At 39.1% G+C, this 19,978-nt stretch overlaps 1 protein-coding gene across 1 annotated transcript in view; it reads left to right on the top strand.

The window, feature by feature from the left end:
- LOC124619537 (transforming growth factor-beta-induced protein ig-h3-like) overlaps window positions 1-19,668 on the top strand; it is a 120,749-nt gene extending 101,081 nt beyond the window's left edge. The window contains exons 9-15 of the mRNA XM_047146003.1: window positions 4,394-4,537; window positions 4,853-5,068; window positions 5,464-5,774; window positions 10,904-11,089; window positions 13,433-13,589; window positions 13,680-13,858; window positions 19,107-19,668. Of these exons, the coding sequence (XP_047001959.1) occupies window positions 4,394-4,537; window positions 4,853-5,068; window positions 5,464-5,774; window positions 10,904-11,089; window positions 13,433-13,589; window positions 13,680-13,858; window positions 19,107-19,196 (1,283 nt within the window). The 3' untranslated portion in view covers window positions 19,197-19,668. The remainder of the gene's footprint in view (window positions 1-4,393; window positions 4,538-4,852; window positions 5,069-5,463; window positions 5,775-10,903; window positions 11,090-13,432; window positions 13,590-13,679; window positions 13,859-19,106) is intronic.
- Window positions 19,669-19,978: the final 310 nt, after the last annotated feature.

Here is a 19,978-nt window from a genome sequence, read left to right as displayed (position 1 = left end):
ACATGAGCAACAATTTGCAGTCGGGTGCACCCAGTGCTCTCTATTGTCGCCGGCAGGGCCGCCTCCACATCTCGGATGAGACCCCCCGGCAAGCAGACAGAGTGAACACTGGCCTTCTTCCCCGACCTTTCCGCTATTTCCCTAAGGGGCTCCATCACCCGCCTAATGTTGGAGCTCCCTATAACTAATAAACTCCTCCCTCCGTGTGCCTGCTCGGACCTTGCCGAAGGAGCGGCCACATGTCCACTCACAGGCAGAGCGGGCGACGCCACACGGCCAGCCTCCACATTGACCCTCCGCCTCGTGCGCCGTAAACGCTGCTGAACCCGCCACTCCCCTTGGGGAGAGGTTGGCCCAACAACGCCCGGTACCCGCGAAGATGTCTCGACAGCAGGGACGGTGGGTGAAGCAGGTAACACCTGGCGTGTACCATGCTACAACTGACCACCTTCTAACTATCTGTCCTGCGTAGGTGGGATCTACCTTGTATTTTCAAACGGATCACCCCATTCTTATTGCATATTTGAATTCTACTCCAAAGAATACATACAGTTTACTGAAACAGCCGTTTTCCATTCAAGGTAGAAGACACTGTAATCAACAAATATCAAGTATGCCTTTTTTGCAAATAAGAACTGATGCATTTGATTCTATATTTCATTTATGATGTAAATGTAAACCTTTGTGTTCATGTGGTTGATATTTATGTTTGACATTTAGTTTAGTGTTGCTGTTTGGTTGTGCAATACAATATGGGTAGCTGTTTTGATGTCTGGTTAGAAACTGTGTAGCATTATTCAGGAACGACATGGATGTAACAGTTTGTTCCCATCGGTGTGCTTGATATCAGTGAGTCCCCTTACCTTTCATCATTGGGATGCTTGATTTTGGTCAGTTCCTATGCCTCTCACTGCTGGGTTCCCATCGGTGTGCTTGATATCAGTGAGTCCCCTTACCTCTCATCATTGGGATGCTTGATTTTGGTCAGTTCCTATGCCTCTCACTGCTGGGGTGGTTCATTTTGGTGAGTACCCATGGCAGGTGCACCTGTTACTATCACTTCATGGACATTTTACCTTATTGCAATGGTTATGGGTTGTATTGTGCCAGTAGTCGTGTAGCAGTGAGCGCAGGAGTTTGGCTGTTGGATGGAAATGTACCGAAATCGATCACCTTGATTGTGGGATTTAACAATGTCCACCAAAATGAAGCATTCCATCGATTGGGGCTCATCACAATGAATCCCATAGGGAACAGCAGTCTAAGTTGCTATACAAGTAGCTTATTTGCCAGAAATGTCACATTTGCAACACTCAACTAATTTTTCAAACATTGATATAAACCACCAGAACACAAAGATTTAAATTTACAACATAAACAAAATGTAGAGTCAAATCAAATGTGTCAGTTCTTAGTTGCAAAACAGCCACACTTGATATTTGTTGATTAGTGCTGTCTACCATGAATGGAAAACAATGATTTGAGTAATGTATTTTTTGGCATATAATTCCAATATGCAATAAAATAAGGGTTTGCCATTTGAAAATATGAAGTTGACTCTGTCCAAGCATGAGGAGTGGTTAGGAGGTGGCCAGTTGTAGCACAGACAGATGTCCCCTTTACTGGTATTAACTTGTCTTGTAGAACATTTTTTTTTTATACAGCACATTGTTTTCAACATATTTAACTGTCTCATATTAAAACAAACAGCCTGTATTACAAATGGAGTCCACCACCATAGCACCATAGCCAATACGATAGCACTAAGGGTGTGCAGTCCACTACTTGCAGCATACACACAGCAAAGAGTGTCAGAGCTGCCGTGCGCCACTTTATTTGCTAAAGTCTGGCACGACCCCATCGGAGGGCATGCATGAGCATCAGAGTACAGGTGCTACAGTGGTTGATAGTAAAGTAACTTCAGTTTCTCAGTTTCCGTGGAACATCAGGTGGTGTCACCCCACTGCCCGAGCATTGACCACAGGGAGAGAACAATGTAGATAGTGTGCGGTCCAGAGGAGCTGCCACCGGGAAAGATAGTGGGTCGATGTTCGTGGGTGTCTCTGCAAAAAGCCAGGGCAGGATGACACTCAGTAGGAGCTTCATGAGTCATTCCAGAACTAGAGGGTCCAGCAGGGATGGGGAAACTGGCAGCCACTTATTACGAGGATGGTGGAAGCAAAGTTGATGTTGCTGGTGCCACATAAATCTGTGGGCAGAGGGAAGGCCATGGGATATGTCATGGGCTCACAGTGGCTGGTGGTTGTCCCACAGATAAAACTCGGGGGCATCTGAGCTTGGGGGCCCACACAGGGATGCCCAGCTGGAAGGGAGAAGCATCAGTGATTACATGCATCAGCAGCAGACACAAAATATTCAAGGGACAGCCATGAAGCTGATATAGAGAGTCTTATAAGTTGCCAGAAAACCACATTGGGTGTTAGGCATGCCTTGTCAGACATCATTTTATTGCATGTGGTGGTCATGACATGATATCTCATGCGTTTAAGTCCATTGGCCGAGTGGCTGAAAATCAATTACATCCCTATTTGTTGGCTGTAAGAACACTTGTGCAAGTTGCATTTTAGTCCTTTGCTGTTTTACAAACTGTAAATCCAGAACTGTGAAGAGAGTCTATCCCAAAACTACTGTCCACTGTGGGTTTAGTTATAACTGGGAAATTTACTGGACAAGTGACTTTGATGTAGGTGAGTAAAACCAGAAGTTTTCCTAATGAGGGCCTCTGATAGTGTCCATAGGTCCACAGGTTTGTCTCAATTCCCTGACACCACTACAATATCTACATTGTGCACGGCTACTGTTCTTTTAAGTCTGAGAACTTCTACATGCTCCTGTCCAGAACTCCTCCAGAATTCCTCATTGATGTATCTTGCTACTGGCTCTTTACCTACGAGGTGCATTCAAGTTCTAAGGCCTCTGATTTTTTTTCTAATTAACTACTCACCCGAAATCGATGAAACTGGCATTACTTCTCGACGTAATCGCCCTGCAGACGTACACATTTTTCACAACGCTGACACCATGATTCCATGGCAGTGGCAAAGGCTTCTTTAGGAGTCTGTTTTGACCACTGGAAAATCACTGAGGCAATAGCAGCACGGCTGGTGAATGTGCGGCCACAGAGAGTGTCTTTCATTGTTGGAAAAAGCCATATGTCACTAGGAGCCAGGTCAGGTGAGTAGGGAGCATGAGGAATCACTTCAAAGTTGTTATCACGAAGAAACTGTTGCGTTAACGTTAGCTCGATGTGCGGGTGCGTTGTCTTGGTGAAACAGCACACGCGCAGCCCTTCCCGGACATTTTTGTTGCAGTGCAGGAAGGAATTTGTTGTTCAAAACATTTTCGTAGGATGCACCTGTTACCATAGTGCCCTTTGGAACGCAATGGGTAAGGATTACGCCCTCGCTGTCCCAGAACATGGACACCATCATTTTTTCAGCACTGGCGATAACCAGAAATTTTTTTGGTGGCGGTGAATCTGTGTGCTTACATTGAGCTGACTGGCGCTTTGTTTCTGGATTGAAAAATGGCATCCACGTCTCGTCCATTGTCACAACCAACGAAAAGAAAGTCCCATTCATGCTGTCGTTGCTCGTCAACATTGCTTGGCAACATGCCATACGGGCAGCCATGTGGTCGTCCGTCAGCATTTGTGGCACCCACCTGGATGACACTTTTCGCATTTTCAGGTCGTCATGCAGGATTGTGTGCACAGAACCCACAGAAATGCCAACTCTGGAGGCGATCTGTTCAACAGTCATTCGGCGATACCCCAAAACAATTATCTCCACTTTCTCAATCATGTTGTCAGACCGGCTTGTGCGAGCCCGAGGTTGTTTCGGTTTGTTGTCACACGATGTTCTGCCTTCATTAAACTGTCGCTCCCACGAACGCTTTTTCGACACATCCATAACTCCATCACCACATGTCTCCTTCGACTGTCGATGAATTTCAATTGGTTTCACACCACGCAAATTCAGAAAATGAATGATTGTACGCTGTTCAAGTAAGGAAAACGTCGCCATTTTAAGTATTTAAAACAGTTCTCATTCTCGCCGCTGGTAAAATTCCATCTGCTGTACGGTGCTGCCATCTCTGGGACGTATTGACAATGAACGCGGCCTCATTTTAAAACAATGCGCATGTTTCTATCTCTTTCCAGTCCAGAGAAAAAAAATCGGAGGCCTTAGAACTTGAATGCACCTCGTAGTTTCCACAGATATTGAAGAATAAAGAATTTTATTTATTTGTATTAATTGCATTTATTTTTGTTAAATTACTTTACCATTGGGTAATGAAAATACTTCTGTGCAGACTTTTGAGTACACTGTTCATTACAATGTGTATTTATTTTCTCTTCTCTTCTCCACAGTCTTGGAGCGTACAGGTCAAATGCAGCTTTTGAATGAACCTGGTCATCTGACACTGTTTGCACCTATTGATGTAGCTTTTGACAATATGGATCCTGCCATTCGTGACAGGCTGCTTTCCTCAGCATCCAATACCTGCCTGAAGAGTAAGTAACTGTGTTCATCGTTATTTCAATTGGAACAGTTCTGTGGGTCTAAATACAAGAATTTAAAGCTATTATCCTGTTGCAGAACAGTGTATTACTTACAGAACCAATAACATTACCTATAAGTTTATACATTCCATTATACTAAGAGAACCTTCTCCTTTCCCTTATTGACACATTTTCTTTGATGTTTGTCAAGTACTGATTATATTAGGGGATCATTTTCTGGAAAAGCACTGTCTTCTTCTTGATATGAATATTGATTCAAATGAAAATGTCAGACTATTGACTGAGAAATCTAATGACTTTTTTTAGATGTCTTGGGTCACCATTTGCTGACACACACACTGTGTTCGTGTGCTGTAACACAGCGAGTAGCAACACACACTTCTGTTGGAACTCCTTTGATGCTAGAACGTTCTGAAGATGGAAAGCTGTTTGTGGGTTCTGGAACTCAAGTTGTAGCTCGTGATATAATGGGTACAAATGGAATTATACATGTTATTGAAGAAATTCTTCTTCCTGACTCAGGTACGACAAGAAATTGTAAATAAATCTTACATTATATATAGATGCTAGTATATGCTCCCTATTGAGTAACAGTATACTGATTCTAAGACGCTGTAAATTCATAAATTTAGTTACTTTGTATAGTGACTATTACTTGTGACTAATACAAACAAAGTTTACAGTTTATGTGTGTTGAACAACTGTAAATGAAGAGTTGTTGAAATAAATCTGATAAAATGGCAGTGGGGTTATAAAGGTAGAAAACACTTTGTGGATCATTGTATAACTTTATTTCCCAGGGATATAAGGGATTTATTGTGAATTAAGTTTTTGAGTGAGAGTGAGTAGGATAGTGTGGAATGAAGTACTATTTCTGGTGAGTTCAGCAACTTTTATCATTTTGTGTCTGTGTTCAGGACTGCCAGTTACAACTGTTTTGGAACGACAGAACCTAACACAGTTTGCTGGCCTGCTGAAGGAAGCTAGTCTGGCTGGTGTAATCGATTCAGCAGACAATGTGACTGTATTTGCCCCAAGTGATGATGCCCTGCGGCGTCCTGAAGCAGTTGCTGCAATTGAATTAGCAAGGAAAAGTCCTGAGGATCTGCGTAACTTGCTCCTCTTCCATACAGCAAAGCCTGAGGTGCATTCATGTGATATCACAAACAATAAAGAAATTGCATCTGGTTTGGAAGGCCATAGCCTCAGGATAAACCTATATGCTACTGTGAGTACTCATATTAATATTGTGCTTTCTGCAAAATTAGCTTGCATATTTTTTGCCTTTATTTTATGAAAGCTGTATACTAGAATATGCATGAGCAGGATATTGCTGCAGTCAGTGGGTGTTTATTTATCAATAAATGGGTTAAGGTATTTACATCAGTTATCAAACTGCTGTCATGATATGGGGTTCCTTTGTTGTTCAATTTTTACCTTGACTTTGGGGGACGGTTCTTTATTGTATTTTTGTGTGTTTAGTCAGCCATTATACAAGAAGAATTAATTTACTATTTTCTAAATACCGACCAACTGAAATGAGCATATTGAATCTGGTGGGACAGTGGTTAAGAACTAGATGGACGGAAGATTTGGGACTTCATCTGATTATCCTACTGTAGGTTTTTCCTAGATCACTTCAAGAACATTCTTGACTAATTATCGTCACAGCACCATCAGTGGTTTCATCATTTTTTATACTGTGTTCATCATAAAAACAAACCTGATGTAAACATTACAATATGTACTCTTCTATGTTTGGTAGATTTCATTTCAAGTGGAGCAGAAACCAAACTGTCTCAAGTATAGTAAAGTACATTTTATGGTGTGTATTATGCACACATTGACTCTGAGAGAATATGGGACAACAGCTTTACCTCCTCATTTAACTAACCTGCTGTGATGTGAACAGCTGCAATTAATATGTAAAAGAAATGAGCAGAGAAACAATATAGCTTCAGATGTTATTTAATTTTAAACAGAATGTGTCAAAACTCCAGCAATATGCTTCTTGGGAGACCACACAGAAAACATAACGTGCTCTCGTTCCTAGCGAACACGGTATTGTAATTAAAAGCAAGAGTGATGAAAATTCGTATTTGAAACACAAGATAATTTTTCTGTGTGAGCTATGAGTGTTGTAAAATAATGTTGCAGGGATTTTATTGTATAGTTAAATATTGAAGCCACTGAAGGTATTACTTACAATATGGAATTCCTTTCGTATGCAGTTCTGAGGAATACAGCAATGGAACTGTCATCTGTTATGTTGATAATGAGGTGGTTACCAATAAAACCCATGAAGCCATGCAAGCACCACATTTTCTCCTGTTCTTTTATGACGTGGTGTTGTGCATCATGCCATTCTTTGGCAATGGCATCTGACAGAGGTTCGTGCATTAGTTCCACTATGCCTGGCATCTTAAATGCCTAGTTATTCCTCACAATAAATTCCTTAAACTGGCTCCAGATCAATTCTATTTGGTTCTGATTGCAGTGGTATGGTAGAAAATGTAAAAATGCAGCATTTGAATAGAGTAATTGATGCCATAAAAATTACTGTTCTCCATGTTCTTCTTAAGTGAGACAACAAATGTGGTATAAAACAGTCGACATAGTGCAAATAAAGAGTATTTGATTTTTATTTTGCCCCAAAATATTAATTTGTAATGTTTTCTTAATTTAAACAATCTTTACCAACAATCTTTTATAAAATGTCGATTATTAAGAATTTACATTTGCAATGAAAATTGGAATTTTAAGTGTGAGGTGTAATTCAAAACCAGAATATGCGAATTTTTCATAAAAGATGATGTTCAGTATATATTGATTAGCATATATTTGATGAAATTTTTTCTTCAATTTCATTTCATTCAGTTCAAATACCTACACATTTAAATATAAAGGGCCACAGTGAGATCTGATCCAGTGATTCACAGAATACTGATTACCGTTTTCGTCCGCCCCCATAGCTGAGTAGTTAGTGCGACGGATGGTCATGCCGAGGGGGCATGGGTTCGATTCCCGGCTGGGTCGGAGATTTTCGCCACTCAGGGACTGGATGTCATGTTGTCCTAATCATCATCATCTCATCCCTATCAACACACAAGTTGTCGAAGTGGCGTCAACTCAAAAGACTTGCACCAAGTGACTGGCCTACCCAACTGGAGTCCCTAGCCACACGACATTTCATTTTGTTTCACCATTCTCCAATGCTACTGATTAAGCCATGCTTCATGTTTACAAAATTGACTTAAACTTTGTAAATAATGTTTCTTGAAAAACTTCAAACCTGATTTTCTCTGTAATCTTGTGAAAATATTAAGAAAAACTTCTCACCATTTTCATGGTGTTCTACACATGTTTCATCAGGGGCAGGAAGCAGCATCAACTTTTTTTTCACAGTAGACGTTAACAGCGTCACACTCAGAGCACAACTAGCGTTTGCAGAGACTGTGACTGTTCATGATTTTTTAAAACTAAAAACCACACAGCCAATTCATAAGTAGGATCTATATTTAAGAGTAACATCACTAGTGTAAAGGTGTTACGGTTGCTGACCAATCCACACATTTGTGTTTGCTTATATCATGTTTATTCTTATGATGAACGGTGTATAGGTGATTTAATGCTATAACTTACAGAAAATCTTTGATTAAGCAAGATGAGCAGTTCTGAACTGATTATATCGACAAAAATAATCAACTCACCAAGTAGTGGCTAGAGAAACTCACTCAAAAGGTATTATGTATACTAGCTTTTGGAGCCAGTGGCTTCTTCTTCTGGCAGAAAGGTTGAAGGGGAAGGAACGGGGTGAAGGATAAGGACCGGTAAGATTTAGGAAAAGGCTCACCATTCCTTTTCCTATACCCTTCTGGCAGAAGAAGGAGCCAATGGCTCTGAAAGCTTGCATATGTAATATCTTTTATGTGTGTGTTTTCCTGATGCTGCATGGCAAGTAGATTTTTTTTATCTATCCAATGATAGTATTTCTGACAATCATTCTTACTAGTTGAGAAATATTTCTTTGTAAATATTGAATATAATAGAGGGAAACATTCCACGTGGGAAAAATATATCTAAAAACAAAGATGATGTGACTTACCAAACGAAAGCGCTGGCAGGTCGATAGACACACAAACATACACACAAAATTCAAGCTTTTGCAACCAACGGTTGCTTCATCAGGAAAGAGGGAAGGGAAGCAACCGTTGGTTGCGAAAGCTTGAATTTTGTGTGTGTGTTTGTGTTTGTTTGTGTGTCTATCGACCTGCCAGCACTTTCGTTTGGTAAGTCACATCATCTTTGTTTTTAGATGTGTAAATATTGAGTTTTACATAAGCAGATTGAAACCATTAATTTTGTAAATATGACTTTATAATGATGTGAAGGCACTTGTGATGCTATATTTATTAATTTTTTCCCCAGAAAGAATTGAAAAATTTTTGTGACAGCTTCAAACCATGTAAAATGGTCGCCTTTAGGTCAGGAACAGTGCACAGGTCTTAGCCTTGTTATAGATCACACATTGTCACTCACAGTGTGTGACAGATCATTGTCCTCAACAAGATTAAGACTGCCCATTTGATATGGTTGAAACTGGTAATTTCAAAAATTTAAATGTGAATGTGTCAAGAAGTAATTTTTGAACTCTTTTAAATGTTATACAACAAATGACCACCTGATAGATGGGAATCGGAGCTGTAACTGGAAAATAAATAATGTAAGGCTCCTGGAAAAGATGGCCACTGTCAATAATTTGATGAAACTGTTGTAAATACTTTCGCGTGATAGAAGAAATTTCAAAAGAAATGAAGAATGTGCTCTTTTGCTATGCAAAGATGGTAGAAAAGATGCTACTGATAATGCAGATACCTCATTCTGGCCCTTGGCTTGAGAGATTTTGTAATAAAACTCTTCATTCTACAATGCAGGCTGAGCTTGATAACCAGCTGTATGAATATTAGATTGGGCACTGAAAGGACATAAAGGCATAGTATAGTTTTCCAGATTAAAGTCGTCAGGCCAGAAGAGATTGATAATTCCAAAGCATTCAAGGTGGTATTATTTTGTGAACCATAATCCTAGCTAGTGTCCAACAAATATTAAAATCGAGAACATACTCCAAAAATATTTAGCTTTGACATATGCCTATACCACATCAATCTTTCTCGAACATTGTATTCTTATTTCTTCCACTGTCCTTCAAGAGAGCTACCACTCTCCCACTGATGATCTCACTGTTGATGGAAATTGAAGATAACAATAAAATTAAAGTGTATTGGGTAAACAAGAAATGATTTCATTTGATTATGATCACCAGTCAGGTTGTTCATTTTTAAGATGATCCCGAAACAAATTCATACTCTTGTATCTTTAAATCCCAGTGTAAGCATCTCATTAAAGAATAGATTACACTGACTCTGAGAACAAAAAGAAAATAATAATAGTAATATGACATATCTACAAGACTGACACTGCACCTTTTACTGATTGGAGGTTAAATGTTCACACCCGGTATCCAATTCCTTTCTCCATGCTTCTGCAGCTGTCCTAATTTTTTGCCTCCAGTGATCTCACTGTCAATGGAATGCTTCACTGTCAATGTGGCATTGCTTCTAAGTTTCATTTTCCTAACAGCAGTGACAATGGAACATTGACTGAAGGAATTCAAAAGACGGAAGTGACATTCAAGCTTTTACAATACACACAAATCTAGACACCTTTTTCCGTGTATAATTAAGTTTCTGCTATATCATAGTTAGAGCATAGTTCCTTTGTTATAGATAAATTGAACATTATTTGTATTTCAGTTGATAAAATAGGAATACATGGATTTATCTCCTGTCTGAGTTATTACAAGGAACTGTATGAGAGAACTGTCACTACCATGCAAAATAGAACACGTGCCTTTCATGGACATTAAAATGTGCTGACTATTGATAGAATGGTACACAGAATACTTTGTGTAAGAAGAAATGTTAATCCCTTTCCTACTGACTGGATGAATGTTGGGAGAATGGATGTATTTCTTATTAAATCAAAAGACATTTAAGGTGTAGCAAATTAAGCAGAAAGAAGAGGCACAGAAAGGAGGGGGGAGAGGGATGGGGGGTGGACTGACAACTATGTATTTTAATGCATCAATTACATAAGAAGAGTGAAGGAGTGAAAAGTCATTGATAAAGTTTTAAGCTTTCACTGATGAAAGTTCACTGTTAGTTTGGCTCACAGCTTACATTTTTATTTAACATAAAACAATACTGATGATAACGGAAGAAGAAACTTATGCTCACATGACTCTACTAAAAAATCAGTATAGAAATCAATGTTGTCTGATAACAAAACATATTTCAGATGCCACATTTCACATTGCTGGGGAAGCGAGCCACAGTTCAGTGTGCACGAATAACAAACCTTGATGAACATGCTTGTGGAGGACTGATTCACCAGGTGGACCGTCTTCTGGTACCACCTGCAGGTGATGCAGTACAGCTGCTTGAAGCTAGTGGAAATTTCAGCACATTTTTGAGACTACTGCAGGTATGTTTAGTAAATATTAAATTTGTGATAACTTACAATATATGAAGATGTTTTTATTTGTTGTAGCAGTGTCATTATGCTGGTTGTGCCAGCTGAGTATGAACTGGAAACCTAAACTAAATTACTTAACAGTTGCTAGGAAATGAAGATGTCTCCACTTTTTTTTACTATGTTGCAACAATGTATCTGTATCAAGTTAGGTGTAGCAGGCACTAAGCAAGTAGCCTGTCCCGATGCTTTTGTCAGATGTAGTGAGTAATTCTGGTGCAGGATGGCTGAAATATGAGGTCTGAGTGTTATCAAAGCCTTGTCTGTTGACTTAACATAAGAGAAAGTGTCACCGCCATTGTGCATGTGAGAGAAAAGGTAAAAGACATCATCTTACCACTAAAGAAGGGTGCTGTCCCACATTAATTGCTGCGCATGGGCTTTCCTAAAGTTGCAGAAGATATTTAGCAGGCTAAGAAGATATGACATTTGGTGAACAGGGTCATATCTGCTACTTGTATGCAAATTGCTTCATATCTTGATAATGCTTCAGATATCCACATTTTTTCCAAAACAGATATCCGCATTTTGTTTTTCAAAACTGTTTCCCAACTGGACATAGGTAGAGCATATTGTTGAAAGCTTGTGCAGAGTCATAGTGAATGTTATAAATGGGACCTGTAGTATAGAGCTGGGGCGGTCTATATCAGAATTAGTAATATGCAAATGCCCATATGGTGTATTATTCAGTGTATATAACATATCATACATATTTTTACCCTTCCTGTTCTATCTCTCAAAGGAAGATTATCTATTTTCCGTCTCCAGCATTGTTTAAATCCAATTTTTATGTAATTTTTTTGTGTTGTCATTAGCAGAGATTTGTATTGGAGGAATTAGTGCTTCGCTTTATTAGAATTTTTTTTAAGATTTTTTAGGATAAAGCTCTCCACATCACCGCATGACACCTTTCTTGTAGCATCTTCCATTGGAGTGCTAATTTTTGCACTAAATGCTTGCCAACTGATGAAGTCCCATCATATCAGAACACTTTTATACTCATGGCCTCTCATTTACACTACAGATGGATATGTAAAAGTCTTGAAGAACTGAAAATGACAGTTAATTGTGAAAAGTAACAGTCCTGTCACATTTCCTTTATATGTGCCAGGTACTACTTTCCCTTATGACAGTATTTTCCCATTGAGAGTGAATGGGAACTGCTTGTTAAGAAGTCTTCAATTTAGTTTTCAGTTTAACTGTGGCGTATTCCTATATCTATTTTTCCTGCATCCATTTGAAGAGATAAGTAGGATCTTTGAACAAGCATTTTTCAAGTATGGTGTCATATTCCAGTGATGGATTTTTGCAGGACCAAATTCTTTGTGCTTTTTGACAATTCTGCAGGAAAATTATTGCTTTGAAATTTAGTGAATTTTCCTCTTGTGCAGGTCTGTATTGATTTAGTTTAGCTTTTGTTTGTCAGCAAGGATTGACTTCATCTTAATCTGACATTATGTCTGCTTTAATAATGTTCTCAAATGAATCACAGTTCAGTTTAAAGAAATGATTCTGGGTGATGCCTGGAGTAAGGATGCTGCAATACATGTTAAACACTGCCAAATCCATACTGGAATATTTTAGCTGTGGTAACCACGGAGGTGGCCATCAGGTCACACGGTGGCTGGTTATCGTGGTCAGTGATAGTAAATACTAGCTATCCTTGCAGCTGTATTGCACATAGTGGTAATGGAAGAATATGCTTGACTTTGTGCTGCAATGGACACTGACTACATGCACAAGGATGACATACTTGCTACCCAAGAATACTTTCTATTGCTGAATACTGGAGAGCAAGGACAAGACTTCATCTGAATGGCTTGTAAATATAGCTACACTGAACTGTGCAGAGCAGGAATGGAATGCTGTCAGGGCATGCAGAGGGTGTCAGGGTGCTAGCACTTCACATGACGTAATTTTTCTTGGCTTTTGAAGAATTTATTGTATAGGTATGGAGGCTTACTGATTTTTAACTACATCATAATGAGCATAAGTTGAATATTGTCTTTTGTTGTTTGAGTTCGTTATTGAATTAAGCTCTAAATAAATATTTCTGTTGTTATTGATAACTACTGGCTCATTTATGTGCTCTTGAGTTAGAAGCAGATGTTAAACAAGTCATATTTTAAATTTTGAGTAGTGTTAGTACTCTGCAAACATTAAAAAAAATTATTTTGGCTTACAAATTTGGTATTTTTTTAAAGTGAAACATTTTGTTTGATTTATAATAATAGCAACTGAAATGTGTATTTCTTGTATATTGATAGCTAATTTAAGTATATCCTCATATTACAGGAAACTGGCCTGATATCTGAACTGAAAGAAAACAGTCCATTTACTCTCCTAGCACCATCAGATGAGGTTTTTGCTCGCATTCCAGAGCCACAGATGGACACACTCACATCAGACAAGGAGCTGCTAACTCATGTTCTACGCAAGCACATTTTACCAGGTATGTAGACACTTTTTGGGCAATTTTTGAGTGGCTGTCTCTGGGACGAATGGAAGTCAATGTGTGGTTAATTCCTTTATTATTCCTCAGAGGTGCTTTGCTGCTCTGGAGTAAGTGTAGCTACGTGGCCCTTCTCCAGTCGAGCAGAATCACTTGGTGGGCCTCTTCCCCTCCGCCGAGACTATGAGGGTCGCATTCATATGGGAGGAGCTGCCATTACCAGTTGTGATCATGTGTCCAATGATGGTGTGGTTCACTTTGTCAACAAGGTATGTATGTTTTGTTGTTTACAACCAGTTTATGAAGGCTGATTATAATTTTACAGTCATGGGGAATATGTAAAGGTAATCACTGGTAAGTATATTGAAAGTAGATGGTTGTGGGAAAGAAGATTCTGATTTGAACCATCTGGTTGATAGCATTGCCTACCTTTCTCTTGGCAAATGACAGTCACATTAAGCTAAAACTTAGTATGAGAAGCTTGAAAGTTATTTTGATCTATTCTAGAAACCATTTTTGTGTCACTAGTTTGTTACGTATTGTTGCCAGTATTTTACACTCAGTATTCGCTAACAGATAACCTAAAAGAATGATGGGTCACACTGTTGTGATCCTTGAAATTTGTCAGTCTGCAAACCAAACAATAATAGTTCTAGCCAAAATATTAATCTGAGCCACAAATAAATTACTCTGAGGTCATTCCAGAGTAGAAGAATAAGTTCAAAGTATAACTTACCTGGATAGCATGTGTTTCGTAATCAAACTTCCACATAGGTAGGAGGTGATGGAAACCTCAAGTTCAACGATCATTGCACTAAACACACAGTAAACAGTTGTCATTGCAGAACCCACAAGTACAGGCAAGTCGAAGAACAGTAGTTGAGGAAGCGACTGGAGTAGGCATCTTACATTTGCCTGCTGTTTCATTAGCCTGCGATATTGGCTGTTTCTGCTTGAGTTGCCCTCACCATGCACGTGTAATATTACACATACTGATACATTTGTATCATCCATTTGCATGTTCAGCAAAGTTACTAAATCCCTCTCATCTTGAACGAGGATGTAGAGCCAGTATCTGTCTAGTTAAGTGTGTGGGAGGATGAGATGATAGAAATAGTCGTGAGCTAGATAATGTCCTGACGGGAGGCTCTGGGAAGATGTCTGGGACCAAAAGCTATGCTGGTGCTGGATCTAGAGTTTCTTGCTTAAACCTGGATATTTTTGGATGCGGAGGCACTCGTTTGAGACATGGCATGGCAAGCGATTTAACTGTTGGTGAAGCCAGATTGACGTCAAAGAGTGCGTCCCACAGTTCATGGGAAAGAAGGACCAGGTGGCCGTCTATTGGGACCTTGTTATACAGAGACTACAATGTGACTGTGCCGGTGGTGTTGCTGGACTCCCTGATCAGGGAGGCCATTGACCTGGGTGCTGCAGCCACAGTTAGTGGCAGTGTCGATGCTATATCTGATATGTTATAGCCACCAACACCAGCTAGTGTCCCTGCTGTTCCATGGCAGACCCTGGATCCACCCCGGATGTACGTGTTTACCCCAGAATCCCCACGTGGAATTTTGTTGCTTCATAAATTGAGTTGGTCACAGGAGTTTGACATCCTGTGAGGAAGCCCATAAAGGAGCACCTCTGGGCTTCAACCATTGATGGATGCGGACCTCTAAGAAGGCAGGATAGAGCTTAGCACAGAAGCTGATTTTATCTTCTGAAAAGCATGATTACTCTTCAGACTATTGAAATGAAAATTACATTTTATGGAAAGGATTTAGTGGGTCTGCTACTGAGGTTGTCTGGGGAATAAATTTCGCATAGTGATTCACTTTTCTGAGGAATACTTGAAGGCTGTTGATCGATTTGGGTACAGGCATATTTTGAATAACCTCTGCATCTTCTGTGGTGGGCTGAAGTGTTCCTCATTGAGAATACACCCTAACTGAGTAACCACTGACTGAAAGAAGGTGCATAAGCTACACACAAGTCCTCTGTGTGTAAGGACCACTAAAACCAGGTGGTGATGGCACAAAACTTCAGCTGTTGTACAACCAGTGACTAGAATAGTGTCAAGAGACTTTACACAAAGTGTGAATTCATGCAGTTGTCTGCTTAATAAAACTTTGTAATATGGCGCAGGCACTAACCATTTCAAAATGGTACCTATTAAAGCAATGCTTTCAGACTGGCACATTCAAGACTAATATTTTATGTGAGTGTTCATCAATATGTAACTGAAAATATGTATCTGTGAGATCAGTTTTGGAAAGCAGTTTACCTCCTGAAAGTTTTGAAAAAAGTTTGTCTGAATGAGTCAAGGGTTTGCTTTAAGATTTAATGACCAAAGAGAGCCCCCCAGAATTCCTGACTACCACTAATAATGACTCCCATTGACTAGAGGAAATGAGAGACAAAATCTGTTGTTCTAGTTAATCTAGCTCCATTTTAATCTCATCCGCAATGGCCAATGGAATAGTCAGGCTTTGCTAAATGTAGGGCATGCTGTTGGCTTTTGATAAAATATGGGCCTGAAAATCAACTTGCTTACCCCAAAGCAGGTTCAAACAGTGGTGCGAATTTTGTACAAATTATCTGTGGCAGCACAGGATAAAGATGAGCTTGAGGGAATGCACTGTATGACGTAATGAAAATCCAAAAGCGGAATATGAAGGGCAAAATATTTTTGACTGATGGATCTTGGCACAATCAGACAATGTCTGCGGACACCTGATTATAAGTGCCCATGAGTTTCTATAAGCATTCATGAATTTCACACATCATAGATGTGGCACTTCATGGTGGCTGCACACCCATAATGTTAACTGCACTTACTGAGAGAGGGTGTACTTGGCCTAAAGTATGTAGAATGGCTTATAACTGAGACTGGTGTGCCAGTATCAAAAATAAGTCATTTAAATGTTAACTTGTATCAGATGAGGCCACTGGCTGATGTCTGCTGTGCTACAACAGTTCCACAGTGTGATCTTTGTGAAGACACTTATGACACTCATCTTCATAATGTGGACATTCCCATTTAGAATGCAAAGAAAAACAGCCCAGGCTATTCGGTAGCAAAGGGTGTCATTGTGAGCGATGTCCAGTAGATGCACTACATCATGAATTAAACTTTCCACATATACTATTCCACACTCATATTTTCAACTCAACTCTTGCAGTTTCACAGTTCAAACTGAATAACTTACAGCTTCTGACTTGTGATGTTGTAAGAGTTATAGATTTACTGATACCACATGCAATTTTTTCGAAAAATACTCATAAAATAGAAAGAAAATGCCAGATAATGGCACAGAGAGGCTAACTCTTGAACCTACTGAGGATTTGTAGACAGAAAAAAGACTTGGTAATCTGGACATTTCACCTCACTTGCCTAAAGATGTTGTATGAGGCATTACTAATATACTTCCCAGTCCTTTTGAGTTTCATTAAATGGCTGGAGAGCTGGGATAGCTGATAGCAACTGTGACTACTGCAATGGTGAAACAGTTAAGTGCATGATCAAGTACAGTTGATGCTGCTGCTGTTCCTGTTCCTCTGAATGAATTAAGAGCTCAATCAAGTTCTGTTGCTGCTATTGTGTGTTGTGACTGCTGTTGCTGCTAAAGGTCAGTAAATCTGGCATTCATGGTAGAGCTTGGTGAGCCAAAACTGCGACTACCTTCTTGTGAAGGTTGGGACCCTCACTTCAGGTCACGATGTTTTTGAACATAAGTAACTTGTGTGACAACAATGGAAATTATCAATTAGTCATGAATCAAACAAAAATAGTTCATTGCGAAATATTCATCTGAGCATCAAAGAAACTGAAATGGTCTACAGAAGAGAGTGCCAACTGCCAATAGCATATTTCAAGTTATTGTGTGTTAGGAGTTAGATTAAATGGAAAGACAAGAACAAAGATGCAGTAAGATGAAGCAATTTGTATAGTAGACAGAGATTTTTATTGGCGCCCAGGGAACTACTTGTCACCAGTATGTAGTGCATCTAAAACACAACAGAACACAATCACTAAACTGAAGGTCAGCACGTTGACATGTATTTCATAATCTGTATGGGCAAGAGGTGGTGGAAAGTACAAGTATAGTATTAATATCACAAAAACACAGGAAACAGTCCAGATGTGTCAGATAACAGCAACTGAGGAAGGGACCACCACCGCGTAGTCTTACATTTGCTTGCTGTGGAAGCTCATGTGACTGGCCTGCGAGAATGGCTTTGTTTTGCTGCACACACCTTCAATGAATGTGTGCAACATTACACATATTAGGACTGTTAAAAAAATTCCAGAACTTTGTCCACAAAATTGTTCTATGTTTACCTTTTACTTAATGTGCATGGCCTCCTTCGAGATACTCTCCTCCAAAATAGATACACTGCTTCCAATGCTTCGGCCGAAACTCTTTGCCTTTACAAATGTCTGGTTGTGTCTGTGTATGTGCGGTTGGATATGGGTGTGTGTGCGAGTGTGTATACCTGTCCTTTTTTCCCCCTAAGGTAAGTCTTTCCGCTCCCGGGATTGGAATGACTCCTTACCCTCTCCCTTAAAACCCACATCCTTTCATCTTTCCCTCTCCTTCCCTCTTTCCTGATGAAGCAACCATTGGTTGCGAAAGCTTGAATTTTGTGTGTATGTTTGTGTTTGTTTGTGTGTCTATCGACTTGCCAGCACTTTCGTTTGGTAAGTCACATCATCTTTGTTTTTAGACATATTTTTACCTAAATGTTAGTTTAATGCTAGACATTTTGGTTGCACTACTGTATTATAATGCCTTATTTTTGCATTTTTAGACTTTTTATTCTAAAAGTTTTTGGTTATGCTATATGCCTTCCCATTCTATGTAGCCTTTCCTCTGTAGCAGGTTTTTCCAAACCATTTTCTTGGATAATTTCCCAAAGATATTTAAATTTTTAAAAGTTTTCAGTTTGGCTAATGTCTGTTTTCAGCAATTTTGTTGTTGGTTGGTTGGTTGGTTGGTTTGGGGAAGGAGACCAGACAGCGTGGTCATCGGTCTCATCGGATTAGGGAAGGAAGTCGGCCGTGCCCTTTCAGAGGAACCATCCCGGCATTTGCCTGGAGTGATTTAGGGAAATCACGGAAAACCTAAATCAGGATGGCCGGACGCGGGATTGAACCGCCGTCCTCCCGAATGCGAGTCCAGTGTCTAACCACTGCGAATTTTGTTGTATTTTTAAAAGTTTTCTGTGCAGAAATTCTTAAGCTGGCCCTGCTTGCTATTTATTCTAAAAGATTACTTTGTGTTACAGCAGATGTAACATTTTTCAGAAAGTATAGCAAAGTCATCTACAAATGTGAAACAATTTATTCCATTTTTTCCCCTCTTCCCAACTTTATTGGTGATGTCTTACCCTTCATTCAGTTTTTCATTCCAAATTCTCACTATTTTTGTATAACAGATTATTATTATTATTTTCCATTATCAAAACAACTATGCCACTTTATTATGTTAAAGTTTTCATGACTGTTTGTTGCAGGTGATGATGCCATCAAACCCCAAATATAGGAGAGTTATTGGCCACCGATCCAGGAATCCTAATGTAGAAGTATTCCTTTATGGTCTCTAGTTTCATTTGCAGAAGCTACAACTGTATTTACAATGCTTATGTTTCAAACTTTTTATTTTCCTAGTTTGAAGATGAAAAAAAAGGACAAAATCTGTGTAATAGTGTGTTAAGTTATAAGAAATGTACTGACATATCAGAGCAGTATTGTACTGCAAAAGTCACATTGTGACTAAAGACTGGATACAATTTTTTTGTTTGTTTTCATTGTTTGTAATCATCTCAGATCCAGAGTAGTTTCTGATACATGATTACCATATTTTTAGAAGCTGTATTAGTGACAATGGCACACTAATTTGTATTAGGCTTTCTTTCAAAAGCAAAAACAAGGCCTTTACTCAAAAATATTATTCCTGTTGGTTGTTTTATGAAGCTACGATCTTTAGCAATTATTTATTCTTGAATGCACATGTTGTTCATTATTTACAACACATTTTGTACTGAAATTTGTGAAAATAAAGTTAATTAAAAATGATTTTGTAGTCCAATCATTTAATGCCTGAAATAAGAAGAAATGAAATATGATCAATGAGATCGTTGGTCTTTCCCTAGAAGCTTTGAATTTCAAGGTATCATTGCCAGCTGATGTTATAGAAAATAATGTTAAGAATGGGTTATGATCAAAAAAAGTTATAGGAAAGTAAATTGATATTATTTTTATTTTATTGCTGGGGATAGGTAAATTAAATCCATTAGTAATGTACATGTATTTTCATCAAATGCCTGCCTCATATCATACCAGTAGAGGTTAATCACTTCTTTTGTAAACCATCAGAATAATGTAC

Source organism: Schistocerca americana, chromosome 6 (genome assembly GCF_021461395.2).
Source record: "Schistocerca americana isolate TAMUIC-IGC-003095 chromosome 6, iqSchAmer2.1, whole genome shotgun sequence".
Classification (NCBI taxonomy): domain Eukaryota; kingdom Metazoa; phylum Arthropoda; class Insecta; order Orthoptera; family Acrididae; genus Schistocerca; species Schistocerca americana.
Note: the sequence above shows the minus strand (reverse complement) of the source record. Positions and strands in the feature narration are given on the sequence as shown.